Below are 15,059 nucleotides of genomic sequence, written 5' to 3' on the forward strand. Positions count from 1 at the left end.
GCATCCAGTTCTGTTTCTTTAGGGTAATTGGCTCAATTCAAACATGCTTCTTTCTGTGACAGGACCATCAATTAACTGAAGTAAAAGAGGTTTTGAAAGCATAACATGAAAAAAGGCTTTGCAAATGGCCGTCGTTATATTCCCCCTGACTAAAGGTCACAATAATCAATAGCACATAAAAATAATCAATGCCTAACAAATCCAGGCTTAAAGGAGATTGCCGACCTCAATCAATCAATATAAACCAACAAATCACTGCCACCAAAGACTTACTGCTCTCACAAACCTTTAGTTAAACCAAATACAGCATACAAGTATTCACACTGTGGACATTTCCACATTTTGTAAAATTATAAGAAAAGTCAATATTCTACTGAGATTTTCTGTGATGAACCAAAACCTTTTCATTAATCAAATACCTCTAAAAGAAATATCTAGACCAATCAGTTGTCTTCAGAACGGGAGCTGCTCTGGATTCAGAGGTTAGTTAACTTTAGTGTACAAACAACATCATGGAGACCAAGAAACGCTGCAGACAAGAATTCTTACTAAGTTGAGAAAATACTTTGGTAGCAGCATAATGCTATGGGAATCCTTACCTTCAACAAAAGCAGCAGAGTGGACAGAGTTAATGAACAGATGCACTGAGTTAATCGAGGGAAGTCCCAGAAATCTAATAAAAAATTGTTGCAAGAGTTGAAGATTCAGACACTATCCAGCCAACCTGACTGAGCGTAAGCTGTTTTCACAAATGAATGTTTGATTTTCAGTCTCTAGATGTCCAAAGATGAGAGCGATAAAAGACATTCAAAAAGTACAGTGACAGTAAGTACTGACTCAAGAGGCCTTAATGCATTGCATGCCACACTTTTAGATTTCTATTTCTAAAAATAACTCAAAAATACACAAGTATCCACACTATGGACCTTTCCACATTTTGTTACACGTAGAAGTGTCCTTCCACTATGGAACTGTGTTGATCTATCACATAAAAGCCAAATAAAATACACAGAAGGTTTTGGTTGTCGTACCAGAACATGGCAAAAAGTAGGAATGCACACTTTTATGCAATGTGCTTTCTGGATTTTATTATATATATATATATATATATATATATATATATAAAATACAAATAAAAGCATAACATTTTAACCAGTGAAATGATAGAAAGAGACTATTATTTTTTTAAAACAATGCCATGTTTTGGGAAAATTTGAATCATGGCACTCAAGTGGATGTTAATTTGACATTCACGCCCACGCTGACATTTTCAACAGCTATCATCCCTCAAATAGAGCAAGCGAAGCAGCATCGGTTCCCCTATTGCTCTGGTATTAGTCAACACTGATTTTACACCTGATAAACCAAATCTATCTATATCAAAGCCTGGAAATCAAACCTGCTGACAGTGGCAGCACCGGAAAATAATTTCTATAGAAAAAACTGGAAATCAAGTAAATTTGCCCTTCAAAAGAAATCTTTCCCGATGTGATGCAACAAGTTTTGTTATTCTACCTGCTGGAATCAAGATTTTGATTTAACATTGTGTAATATATGCAAATATATGATTCTCTATTCTCTCACCTATTTATCCTTTCTTTTAAAAAGTTGGAATGCTTCTACGTTAAGCTTTTGAGAGCCATGCTGTACCCTCTGATGCTTCCTGCCTCTTCCTGCCCTTTCCTGATGCTTCCTGCTCCTTCCTGTCCTTTCCTGGATGTTCATGCTGGGTTTGTTGAGTCATCATCACATCAGGAATTTTTTTCAGCTGACACTGAAACTTGAGCTGCTAAGTTACAATGAACGATACAAGAAAACCAAATATGATCGTTAGAAGAAAAAAAAAGAAAGAAAAATCACTTCTTAAGCGCTTTTCTGCATAGTCAGCTTCAGTACAGGAAGATTGTCCATATTCAGAAATGAATTGTTGCTTTTTCATTAGCTGCCAAATCCAACTCAGACAATTTGAACAAAACAGTAACAAAGGGTCCTGCTTCAGCAAAAAGATAAATAAATCACTACAAACTCTGAACACTGAACAGCCTGGAGCAAACCAATCACTAGGACCGAATCGGTTTATTCAGCATTTCTTGTTTTATGCTCAGGTCATGGCCAGATTACTTCCTGCTGAAACACAGGGACAAAAATATGATCCAGGGTTGGTTGACTCAGCATTTTCATCAGGGTGGCCATCAGCTGCCTCGGTGCAGTGATGTGCACAATGACTACAAAAAACGGAAAGGAGGACATCGTGCGTCTGTTGCTTTAACTCAGCTTGACCCGCTGCTATCCTCTTGTTTTTTTTTTCTTTTATCCTATGAATCTGTTTTCTAATATGATCTCCAGAATTCAGACTTAAAAGTTCAACAATTGTCTGAAACAAAAGAAAACGTAAAGCATTTTAGAAAAAATAGATCAAGAATAAAGAATGGCAATTTTAGCAGGTGACCGTTTAATGCAACCAATTGGCACAGACCAGATTTTTTTAAAAAGACCTCTTATGGTGTTAGCAGGATCATCCAATTAAAAGTATATCAAAATGCCCTGAGACGATTTATTAGTCATTTAAGATGTTAATCTGCTGTACGTACAAAATCCTTCTGCTTGACGGTTGCTGATAACAATACAAGCTACAAGAAGAATGGACTCGGATTTTTTGTGAAGAAACTTTACATTTCCAGACTATTTGAGGTATCCTAAACACCCTGATCACATTGATATCAGACAAGGTGGTCGGAGTATTTCAGAACCTGCTGCTCTATTGGACTGGGATTTTCACACACAGCCACCTCGGGACTCCAGAGCTCGGTCCAAAAGATGTTAAATATTCAGTGAGTGGCAGCTGTACTCAGATCATCTCAGGCTGGTTTTCTAGACATGACAATCCGCTCCCTGAACTCCACATTCATCAGTCTAATAGAGCCCCTCTGGGACGCAATGGAGCGAGAGATTCGACTCTTGAGTGTAGCTGGTAAATCTGCAGCAACTTTGTGGCACTATCATACCAATATGCTACAGAGCAAAGTACCAACAGTCATAATCTGCTGAAGGCATATACGTAACACATTAAGAAAAAAAACATTTACATGTAACCACATTATTTCTACATTCAGCCTCACTAAATCCTATTAAACCTGTAGAAATGCCTGCATTTCCAAGCAGGTGTTTATGCTACCCGGTTTATGCTACAAATAGGAAATCTACTATGATATTGTAAGCATTTTGTGTAGCACCAACAGAAAAAGTTATTGTGGATTGAGTTATGTCTATGATTTCACATTCTGGTTCCCTTTATGTTTGCTGCTCAATTTAATGGAAAGAAAATGTACAAAATCATGACAATAACAACAAAGCTAGAGATGAGCTAGTATTAGGATTTAATTGGCTGGCCTTGACCAATAAGGTTTGACCTGCCAATTCAGAATTTCTCTATGCCAAAGCTACAATCTTAAAAATCTTGGAAAAAATCCACTCTTTCCTTTTTGAAAAGGAAAATATAGTTTAGTTATTACATCAGATTACTGCATTAGTGCTGCATTCATTTTTAAACAATGAATGACATGTTCAACTACATTTAGCTTTGAACCAATATCTTGTCAAACCAAATCCACACACACGCCCACAAGGACAGAAATCGAGTCAAATAGGCCATGCAGGCTGCTGGCAGAGCCATCAGCGCCTCCCTCACAGGGGCTCCAGCCTGTGGGATCACAGTAGCATGAGGATGAACCCTGCCTGCCCCGTGCAAGCAGCAGCAGGAGAGTTTATGTTCTGGACGGCGAACTGGGTAACGGCGAACTGGGTTACTGGTAAAAGCCCACTTCTGTGACGCTTCTCTGTCAGCTTCCTTTGCATTTCACTCATTTTCTTTTAGTCCAATAAAATTCCTGCATTTTCCCCACTGCCTCAATACTCCTCTGCGAGTGTCCTTTCTGAAACTTGGGTCTCATTGCCCTCGCAGCATCTTTTAAATCCAGCCTTTATCAGCTCCGTCTGATCCTCTTGTCCTATTGCACCACTTCTCTTTCTTCCTCCCTCTCATCTTTCACCTATCCTCAAACAATTCACTTCTTCCCCCTCTCACACTACTAGCCAATCTCCTTTCTGATGGATGCACATAATGTACATCAGAGCACCAGGAAGAATATGTTTATAAGCCAAACTACTTATAGTTCTTTAAATGCAGGCTGATAAAAAAACTTTGCAAGACTCAGCGTGAAAGTTTGCAATCACTTACTTTTGTGGTTGAGGCATAAATTACAGAATCCCACTGGCTTTTGATAAAAAAAAAAAATAACAGTGCCTAAATAAGTAAAGTAACCTGACAAATAATCCTCATGTGAAGGGATGCTGGGAGAATCTAAACAACATTTACTCTCCTATTTGAAAGCCGGTCATGCAGTGCTTCCATCCACCTTTGGGAGGTGCTTCAAAGCTTCTCATCAGTTCTGCATCTAGAGCTCATTCATCATAAACGCTGACAGCCGCAGCCACTGAGGACTGGGTTTCTGGGCTTTCTAGCACACTGTGAAACTGTTGCAACTTCACCAAACACTAATGATGAAATTCACAGTACCGTTTATACAGTCAGATTTTCTTCATCATGGAGCAGCAAGCCTTGAATAAACCAGTAGACCGCAGGTAAGAATATGTTTGCAGGGCTGCAGTACAGACACGATGCACATATTTTCTTAAAAAAAAAGAAGAAAAAAAAAGAAAGAAAAGACGTAAAAGAAAAGTTAAGAGATGCTTATATGGTATATAGCGGTTCACTCTGTTTGAAAAATCAGAGATCAATATGGCTGCCAAACCCTTAAATAAGTGGTAAAAGTTTTACATTTACACCACTTATTTGCCCCACACAACAGAACTGCATAACTTATTTGTGTGAACTCCTAGAGAAAAAAAAAAATGTTTATTGCTTACTAGTAGTTGGCACCTCATCAATTAGCAAATCCCAGTGGACTTCCCTCTTGTAAGTAGTACATGCTGCGCTCCAGGTGAATTATAAGGAAATGAGCTTTAACTTCCTGGGCAAATTGAATGCCCCATTTTTGTTTTTATAAGATTCATATTAAAGCTGCATAATATATTGCATCACAAATGTCATTGCAATATTAGTGAGTCAAATGCTGCTACTGCAGAGGTTTAATTGGAGGGAACATTTGGAGAATATTATTCTATTTCAGCTGCAATGCACTGAAACTCTGCTTGTGAATATCAGGATTTTCACAATCATTGTCGGCGGTTGGATCGTCAGGATTTAATTTATTGCAATTTAGGTTAAACGCAACAGATACTGTGTTTGTAATATTAAACAACAGTACTGCACTGTCCCATGTCCCTATTATTTAGCAGCTATAATTTAATTTATCAAGTCTGAAGAATAAATTGCATCTGATGGTTCTCTAATATGGATGTAAGAATACAAAACAGTATTAGATCAAATCTGTGTTTTAAGAATTAATAAGAGTAGGACAATTGAGTTCAGGTTATTCTACAAAATAAATTCAAAACTGGCTTTTTGTGTGTTTTGATAGATAACAAAAAGTCCTTTAAACAATCCATGTTCAATTTAGAACTAAACTGTTTAGGTTTGATTAATCAACATATTTTAGATTTTCAACTATATCTCATGATGATGCCAACTTCAGCTTTATCAGCATGTAAGCCAATATGTTTTCAAAGTACTTCCTGTCTTGCTCATCACCCTGTCACTGTCTATTCTATGTTTTTACAAGGTAAGCATTATAATATCAAACAATTTAAAAGAGGAGAAGCTTCTTCGATGCCAATTTATCCAGCAAAAGTCACAAAAAACTTGGCTTGTAGATAGTTACTTTAGGGGAAAATATCTACAGGTTACATTGAGAAGTTTTAATATTGCGACTCATTACAGCCTGTGCTGCCATATATCAGTGAGATCTTAATAGTGACACAACACATACTTGGTAGCGGATGCTGCGCGTAGATGCAGGCCCCTTTGCTCCAGCAGAGAGGGATACAGCCACTGTTCTCCATTTTATCTGAGGGGCAACAAGCTCCAGGTCGGGCCACAGAGTCCACGTTGTACTGCTGGGCCCAAGAACCAGCATAGAGCCAACAACTAGGAGGAGTTTCTATTCCGGCTTCTAGCAAGCGAATCAAAAAATCATGGTTGGAAAACGTGGATGTACAAAGGCAGAACAACTGGAGAGGTGTTTCTGGATATTTCCAAAAATGGATCCAAGTTCTTCTGGACTGGAAACCTGACTATCACTGGTAACAGATATATCCATGGTAAGAAAAGGTTTACTGTAAAGAGTTGAGATGGGTAAAGGACACCCACACCATCATGTCATCCTTTCCAGCTTGCAGAGACATTTTGTCTGACGAAGTAATTTGTGGTCAAGTTTCTTGCAAATCAATCCATCAGATTTATGTCATGACCTTTGACCCAGCAAAAATTCCTTTCTCACTGCACAAAACGATATGTAATCATCCTCTGTCAGAACGCACATTTTTAGTTCTGTCACCTCAGGGAGTCCGAGTCCTAGAGGATGCAAATGATTGCTGAAAGACGCTTCTTTAAAGAGGAGGTGCTCCGATCACATATTCAAACTTTGCAACTCCACTTGATAAGATTAGTCTCTTGCAATCGGATCATCTTCTTGTGCAATGAATCCTCAAATAATGTAAAATTCAGGTCATCAAAGACAACCAAATTATCAGGTGTATTAATCCCGATGTAAAAGTTAAAAAATGTTTCAGAAGAACGGAGCTTTGTGCTTTATCTCAAATTTCCAGCTTACAAAGTGGCACTGAAGGACAATCCTCCAAAAAGGCAGTCATTTTTGATTGGTAAATCCACAATACTGTCCAAAAGAGATAGCAAAACAAATCAGCCAAAAATCAGATGAGAGAAATGGGCATCAGTGGGCTGTAGAGACAAAAATGTAGGGCAGAGAGGGGAGCAGAGAATTGGAACAGAGTGAGAGAGAGGAAGATGAAAGTGGGCAATGCAGGAGGGAAAAGCCAATGCAAGACAAGGAAAGAGACATAAGAGAGAAGAGGCAGTGGATGACACCAAAACAGATTGTTAAAGAGAAAGAGGAAAAGATGAGCTAATGAAGTGAGTGGGATGGAGACAGAAAGCGGAGAAACCCCAGGGAGAAGCTGAGCCTCACATCCTCTAAAGATTGCTCATAATGTCTGCAGGAAGTAGCCGGGTCAAAGCAGGTATACGATTCTGAAGAGAAGAGGGACATGATGTGACAGAGTCTTAGAGGTGAAAAGCTTAAAAATTAAAATAAAAAAAAGCAGGGTTTTAAACCCGGACTGGAGGAGAGTCAGGCAACAAAGGCAGGAAAAAAAAAGAAAGATATTGCAGAAGAAGGTTTGATGCAGCAAATCCCTTTCAAAGTCAGTCAGCCGTGTGTTGTTCAGTGAGGTTTTAGAAGCCTTTCTTCTGTAGCGTCGCAGGAGAAGCAAGATCACAGCATCGTTCCAGATCTCTTACACTTGCCGCGGACAAATACAAACACTGCGTTATCCAGCAAAATCCTCCAGCTCTCTAAATGAGCCACTAAATGCAAGAAGGTGTTTGTGCGTGTGTGAGAGAGAGCCGGCGAAAAGGGTGCAGAAGGGTGTGTGCCTATGCTAGTAATGAAGTAGCTCAGAGTTTGCGAGAGAAATATAAATGTGAAATCTGGTGGGGTTATGTTTGAATGTCAGCAGAAAGTGAGTGAGCCAAGAGGTTTTTTTCTGTGCTGCTATGATCACTAACAAGCAGAAGCAGAGAAGGAGGGGCGTGTGTGTGGTTGTGTAGGGCGGAGAAGGACAGAAAAGAAGGAGGAGGAGGAAGGAAGAGATAGAAAGTGTAACAGAGACCCGATGCGGAGGAAGAAGAGTGAAGAAGAGGACTCCACTCTTCAGCAACACACAACCACTCATAAGAGTACACACTCTTACAAGCTTTAACATCCACTTTTTAAAAAATGCATACCAAAAAAATTACCATTTTTGGTCATTAATAACTGTATGACAGCAAAAGAAATACTCTGGAAGCCAGAGGGTTTTTCAAAAAATATTTAAGGGATTAAAATGATCCGTCCTTAGCTTTTAAAATACTCTGAGCTCTTTCAACACTTGTGTTTGTTTCTCTAAGTCATCCCTCCCTCTCATCTGTCTCTCCTCCTCTCCGGACATGCATCACCTGCTCCTGCATCATATGAGCCCTTCTCTAGCAGAGGATCCTCCCACATCCAATCGCTCAAATGGGACAAAGCACAAGACGACAGTCAACATGTGACAGCAGAGATTTAGAAAGCAAAACATTAACTGTCATCAACTGGAGGACGTTGAGTCGTGTACTATAATCTATCGTTACTCTACAATAGATTACAGTAATAAAAAAAGCCTTTTAAAAAATAAGAATTTGTTACTTTATTGAAAATAAAACTATGACAGTTTTATAACTGCAATGTTTTATGTAATGAGTTTAAAAAAAACATATTAGTATTTGTTTTTAAGTTGACTCGATTCCAAATCCCTTACGCCACAAAATTCATTTCCTTGGAAAATTGTAATTTAAATTTAATTTTCATTCAATTAAAAGGTTCAAAATGGATGTCAAATGAGACACAAAAAAATGATAAAGAAATATTTCATCTAAAAAAAAAAATCCTTTAGTTTAATTTTTGATTTTGATGTAAAAATCTGTATTGGTATTAAAGCAGTCAAACGGATTCTGCTAAAGCCAAGAGTTGGGACAAAGTAATCTTCCATCTGTCACAATTTAATTCACATTAAGCATGTCTACACTCAAGGTTGTAATCAAAACATATTTAGTTTCCTTTGAAGTTGTAATCACTGAACTGAGCCCCATCTATGTTTAAGTATCAACAGATAAAATATCTAAAGAAGAGTTTAATTTTATTTATTTTTATCATGCTGCATGTGGCATGTTTACACATATTTTATTCCTTAAAGTCAAACCCATTAACATTTTACTCAACTCCAATAAATGTGAAAGCTTTCAGTAAAAAAAAAAACCTGAATTACAAATTAAATCGCTTTTTGGAGGTTTAATTAATCAAAATATTGTTCTGATAGTTTACTGAAAGAAAACAAAAAAAAATAGTTTTAGAGACTCTATAGTAACCGTTATAGACTTCAAGCAGCCCTAGTCGAGGCTACAAGTTTCTGGTGCTGTCATTTCATAAGTCAGAAAACAATCTGGCTGTAGCCATGGTTCTTCCAAAGAGATCTGCTAAAGATAAGTCTAGGAAGTCTAAAATATGCCTTGGTACTTTTTTGGGAATAAAATCTTCCTGGCTCTCAACATCCCGATCGAAGATGTGCTGCAGGACCATCGGTTACCTAGCAACAACCAAGGAGAGAGAATGGAGCTGAGGGTAACGTTACACGGCTTATCTATACCTTAAAAATTATTTCAGCTCAACCTCGATCTGCTCCATAAAACAGTATAGCCAAACCTCATTCAGACTCAGACAGATTAAAACAGCAAAATTTTATTAAACCAATAATGTCTTTTTTTTTAAACTTGAATTAAATTCCTGACAAACTTCAAAAAGAATACAATATTCAAGAAAATGAAGAAATGTTTATACCATAAACAGAGTTTAACTCACATGCTGCAACCCCCTAAGGGTAGCGTGTGAGAGAAATGTAATTTAACATCGCACCAGGCTGTGATCTGCAGCTAGAACTAATCCATTTTGATTCCATTTATAATCTGGCAGAAAAAAATAAATTAAAATAGAAAAACAATATACAGCAAATATGCAGCACATAAGAGAAAATTGTACTCACCAGCATAATAAGATATTCTGGAAATCTCTGGAAAAGAGGAGACATGAAAGAAACATTTTACTTTGTTAGCCTTGATAGTAAAACATGCAAGAGTTTTACATGGTGAATAATTTACAGTGACAGGATGTAAATCAACGGAGCTGTGGCATAAATGAGTCACCACACTACGTAGCACATAATTCATTCACAGTGTGCAGTGGACGTACTGTTCTCTGATTCCTTAAAATAAAAACGGCATCTTACACTGATCACAAAAAAACCTGCGTGGGTTTACAGTGGCTGAACATCAAATTAAGAAAGAAAAAAATAAAAGAAAGTAAGGTAAACTTACTTTCTTTTATTTTCTAATGGGAAAAATCAATTAGGGATTTTCCCAGACTAAACCTTAGGACTCTGGGAAAAAAATACTAAGTAAACATGAAGTTTACAATAGCAGATATTTCTACAATGGACAGGTTTTAAATATAGAACCTGGAAAAGACATAGAAACTGGAAGGAAGGAATGCCGAAAGTAAGGAAAGCCATGGGATGAAAGGAAGGAAGGACAAGAAAATAAAGAAAGAAGTAAGGGGAAAAATATAGGAAAGAAGAAGAAGAAAGTATGGGAGGGAGGACACAAGGAAAGGAGGAAGGTAGAACACAATGAAGGCAACCAGGAAGGACACGTGGAAAGAAAGACACAAGGAAGCAAGGAAACAAAATGAAACCATAAGGGAATTAAGGATAAAACAAAATGACATAATAAAGGTAGAAAAAGAAATGACGGAAACGCAGGAAGAACACATGGAAATTAAGAAGTAGACCACAAAGAAAAGGTGGAAGGACATAAGGATGGAAGGAAAGACAGAAAAATCCTAGAAAGGCACAGGCACAGGAAATTTTATGGGGGGCAAATAGAGAGGAAGGAAGGAGACAAGGAACAGAGAAAGGAGGAAAACAAGGAAAGAGTGTCACAACTATTAGACCTTGAAGTAGGGGGGAAAAGGAGATTGAAAATTATTATAAAAATCCACATCTTTCTTTAAGTCACGTTATTTTTCCATATTTATCCAGACCTGGAAAATATTGAAATGAAATTCCAGACTTTTCTGGTCTGCACAAAACATCCTGGTAACGAGTAAAACTAATGAGCAAATCCAAAAGTACTCTGCTGACTTGAAACCCTGACTGCTCAATAAACCCGACTTATTGACAGGAAGCATCTAATCACACGCTGCAGGTCCAGTTATTTAAACGCCGGTCAGTGCAAACCAACTCGGTTACACAGCAGCTGAAAAGGATGCAGAGGATACCATACGTGCTGGGGTCTCTCACTCAGGTGGAACGAGGCGAGAGTCATGACTGGACAGAATTTATCTGCTCCGTCATGCTGTCATAACTTTACACCGAGTCTGTAATCTGCTTCCTGACCTCAGTCTCCTTCCAACCACGACTTTAATCGGAGCCCTCACGAACGCTTTGCCATATTCTTTTTCAAAAACGACACCAAAATGAGCAGCTTGATGAAATGTCCTACACTGCGAGTCTATGCTGACTCCTGTTACTAAGCAACAGCCACTAAGCAGGACCGTGGCACTAATAAGGATGCAAATGCTTTGTCTTTTAATACTTGTGGGATAAAATCCAAACAGTCCAAAACTGGAGTGTAATGTGTAGTTGGAGGATGCTTTCAACCCCCGTGTTACATAAAAAAATGTTGTACTTCTTGCTAGAAATTAATTTGCAAATAAGTAATCAGACAGGATTATAATTCTCGATTTCATAGTGGCACATTTAAGACATAATATACCAGAGCAAAATAGGTTATAATAAAGTTTTTTGGACCAGCTTAAGCTTTGGGTTACAACACATCTTTCATTTTGCTTAGCTAAAGAAAAGAAATATATATGTAACAAAATTTATTTCAGATCTAAAGTGAACTTAATGTCCGGCTGTTTGGTTTCCCACCAATCCCACAGATTATCGTTAAATCAAGATCTGTACACAATGTAGGTCAATCCATGCCTGACTACATTGTCTCATTCTTCTTACAGCTACTGCTTTAAGACCGGAGCCAGATGAATCGAGACACTGTCTCGCTGTAATGGCCTTTCATGTGTAATTTAGAAAGGAAAACTATCCACTAATTTAAAAGCTGGAGGCTCGGTACGTTTAAAAAGGTACTGAAACCTTCAGTGCTGCGCCTAGACGAGATAAACAGAAGCATTCTTCTAGGCAGAAACTGAATTTTCTTCTTTATGTGTGTTTTGCAACATATTTAATCAAAAAAAGCAGGAAGATCTACTACTTTTTCCTACTTATTATTGTGTTGGTGGATCTTAATTCAATTTTATCAGCTTTGGTAATTTGCTAAGTTGTTTCTCTGATGCAGACCAATGACTTCCCCCGACAGGAGAGAGAGGAAGCTCACTGTAGAGCTGTGCCACCTCATGAAGAAAATAATAGCAATATAAAGCGTCCTGTCAAATGGCAATATCGACGTAATGATGTCACAACCAGTTACTGACACAGAGCGCACATAACTCCTGGCTACACATCGCTCCAGCTGGTGGCAATAATGCAGCTCTTACTTGGCTTGCCTTCTGCTTTTAAAGCTCAGAAGAGGCACCACAACAACGATAACATCGCTTACTATTTATGCGTTAACACATACGGCGGTCCACTGGGTGAAAAGAGGAGATTGCTCCTTTTTTCACCCCTCCAAGTGCCATTTCAGACAGCAGTGCAGAATCACCGCTTAAATCCGGTAATATTTCTGGGTTTAAATTTGGCTCACAGAGTTGCTCCACTGAGGATATTACTCACTGGAGTCTCTGGAAGCTACTTTAATCATATGTAAGGTGTTCAATACAGGAGAAAAGAGCTCAACATCTATGTTTTTAGAAGTTAAATTCTAATGCAGAGATAAGATTTTAATTGATCTTACCTTTACAATACTGACAGTGAGAACTGAAAGTACAGTATTTAGTTAAATCCAGGTGGTGATTTATTATTTTTTTTATCATCTTGAAAGTGTATTTTGGCTGGAGGGAATTAAGCCATAAGAGTAATAAAGAGTGGAATAAACAAAGAAATGTGTTACAAGAATGTCAAAAAATTATTTTTAAGCTTCTTTCAAGTGACACAATTCTTGAACAATCTCAGGAATGCTCAGCATGTATTTCATCACGTCACATTTTCCTATAATCACATAATCCACTTATTGCCACAAACATGTACAAACAACAAAAAGGAAAGAAAGGGAAGTGCAATCGGGAAGCAGGTTCAGCTTACATTGTTTCTTGGTGTTTGGATAAAAAAAAAAAAAAAGTTAATTTCTAAAGCTGAAATGCATGTTCATTTTCCTTATGAGTTTTCCTATGCAGTTTTAAGTTAGTATTTTAAAAAACATTACCTTGCCATCTAAAGATACAAACTCACTTTGAATCATGAAGATCTTTGGCTGTAAAAACAACCTAAAAGTGGTACTGAAACATGCGTTACTACAAGAGGCAAAAAAATAAAAAACAATTTCAGCTGCATGATTCTTTTCCTCCTACTCTATCACACCCCCTTTCTGCTCTTAGCTTCTTTCTATCTCCTACTTGGAAAAAAAAAACAAAAAAAAAAAAACATCTACTGCCTCTGGCTACCAACCACAACGGCTACGCAAGTTGACTCAACGCTGAGGGCATTGCACAACTGCATTCTCATCAAAACAACAACAGCAGTGTTGTGAAGCTGCTCTCTGCAATGTTCAGTTCGCCACGGAGGCGTACGCTAATACACACGTGCAACGCAACTTTGGAGCAGAAATCAAAGCCCTTCCAGAAAACAGCCACAGCTTTAATGAGGTGCAACAGTTAAAGAGTTAACACAGCAGCAAAGACTGTAAGCGTCACTGACATTATCAGTGTCCTCTTTCACATCTGCATTTTTCATCTTAGGCTGAAAACATATCGACATGCATAAACTTTAAGAGCTTAGAAGCAAACAGAGCAAGGGTGCATCACACTTGCAACACGCTCATATTTAAAAGATTTGCCCTGAATCACATTATTCCTTACTCAGAAATGTATACTTGTGCCATGACAACCTCAGTTGACCACAATGAATAACTTAATCAAAACAGTGAAGATCGGATGCAAATAAGGGCAGAGGCTTGCCTCGATGACCTTTCACTAGTTCAACCAGGAAGCCTGCTCATCAAAGCATACTGAGCTACCATTAAATTGTTGAGTTTCTATTTGTGTTTTAATGTTAAAAATAACGGGTTTATTTTTTTTTAGTTTAGGTGTTTTTACATTGCTTTTTTCTTGAATGGGGAAAAAAATACACTAGAAATTGCTTAAAGCAGTGCTGAATTTCCAAAGAATATCAGCGATTCAAGTTTATTAGATTCTGAACCAGCTCTGTCATTAACCTGGCTTCTGTCAATTTTATGGAATAAAATAAGAAAATATGTTGTAAATTACATTATTTCTGTTTTTGAGAGTATCTTTGTTTATTTTTTCCTGAGATCTGTGAATTTCTATCTAGGGTCAGCTGCAGTCCATCTCCTGGTGCAATCTCACCCATTTTTGCTCCACATTTCTTCCAAGGCTGCTGGTATTATAGTGTAAATATTTTTTTTCTACCACATGTTTTCCTTTCACTAAACTTCCCATTAATATAAGCAGGAATCCAGTATTCTGAAAAGCCAGCTTCTTCAGCAAAGACCATTAATCGTTAATTGACTTGTGCAGGGTTGTTGTTAAACAATCCTTATGGTCCTGTAGGTCATAACATAATATATCTCTGTTAAAACATCATTTTAAATTGCTCTTATGTAATATTTTAATTGTTGGAATAATTGATTTTTGGGTTTAATTAGCTGCAAGTCATGAAAATTGACAAAAACTAGAAATATATCAACTGTGTAATTAACCTAATAGAGTTTTTCTTTTAGAATCACTAAAGAACCTCAACATTTCTAATTTATTGAGATTAATTTTTGCCGTCATGTTCAAAAGCAGAAGCACTTTCTAGGTTCTGAGCATCCGTGCATAATGTTCCTTTGCTGAGCCGAGTCTAATAAACGAGTCTCAGCTCTATTTGTATGCGTGGCAAATTGTGCCCCCTTTCACTGTCATTCCCACAAAGGAAAATTTTAATAGATTGGTGATGAATAAGGGTAAACTTTTAACCTTAGCAGTTCCATATACCTCACAGTTAACAGGAACTATGATTTCCATTTCAGGCTGCACAAGCTCTGATTCAGCCCAGAT

At 37.7% G+C, this 15,059-nt stretch overlaps 1 protein-coding gene across 16 annotated transcripts in view; it reads right to left on the reverse strand.

Annotated features, from left to right (window-relative positions):
* The window catches only part of LOC103478404 (focal adhesion kinase 1), a 59,377-nt gene that overhangs the window by 39,591 nt on the left and 4,727 nt on the right, over positions 1-15,059 (reverse strand). For 3 of the 16 annotated variants that reach the window (XM_008432243.2, XM_008432238.2, XM_017309553.1), the window contains exon 2: positions 9,814-9,840. The exons of 1 other annotated variant lie outside the window; for it this stretch is intronic. Coding sequence is in view for 14 of the 15 variants with exons in the window: in XM_008432238.2 (XP_008430460.1) it covers positions 9,814-9,840 (27 nt within the window). In the remaining variant the exon portion in view is untranslated. Of the gene's footprint in view, positions 1-5,948; positions 7,761-9,813; positions 9,841-15,059 lie in introns of those variants that run through there. 12 more of the 16 variants (XM_008432240.2, XM_008432241.2, XM_008432237.2 and 9 more) reach the window with 5 other exon arrangements.

This window comes from Poecilia reticulata, linkage group LG16 (assembly GCF_000633615.1).
Source record: "Poecilia reticulata strain Guanapo linkage group LG16, Guppy_female_1.0+MT, whole genome shotgun sequence".
Lineage (NCBI taxonomy): Eukaryota > Metazoa > Chordata > Actinopteri > Cyprinodontiformes > Poeciliidae > Poecilia > Poecilia reticulata.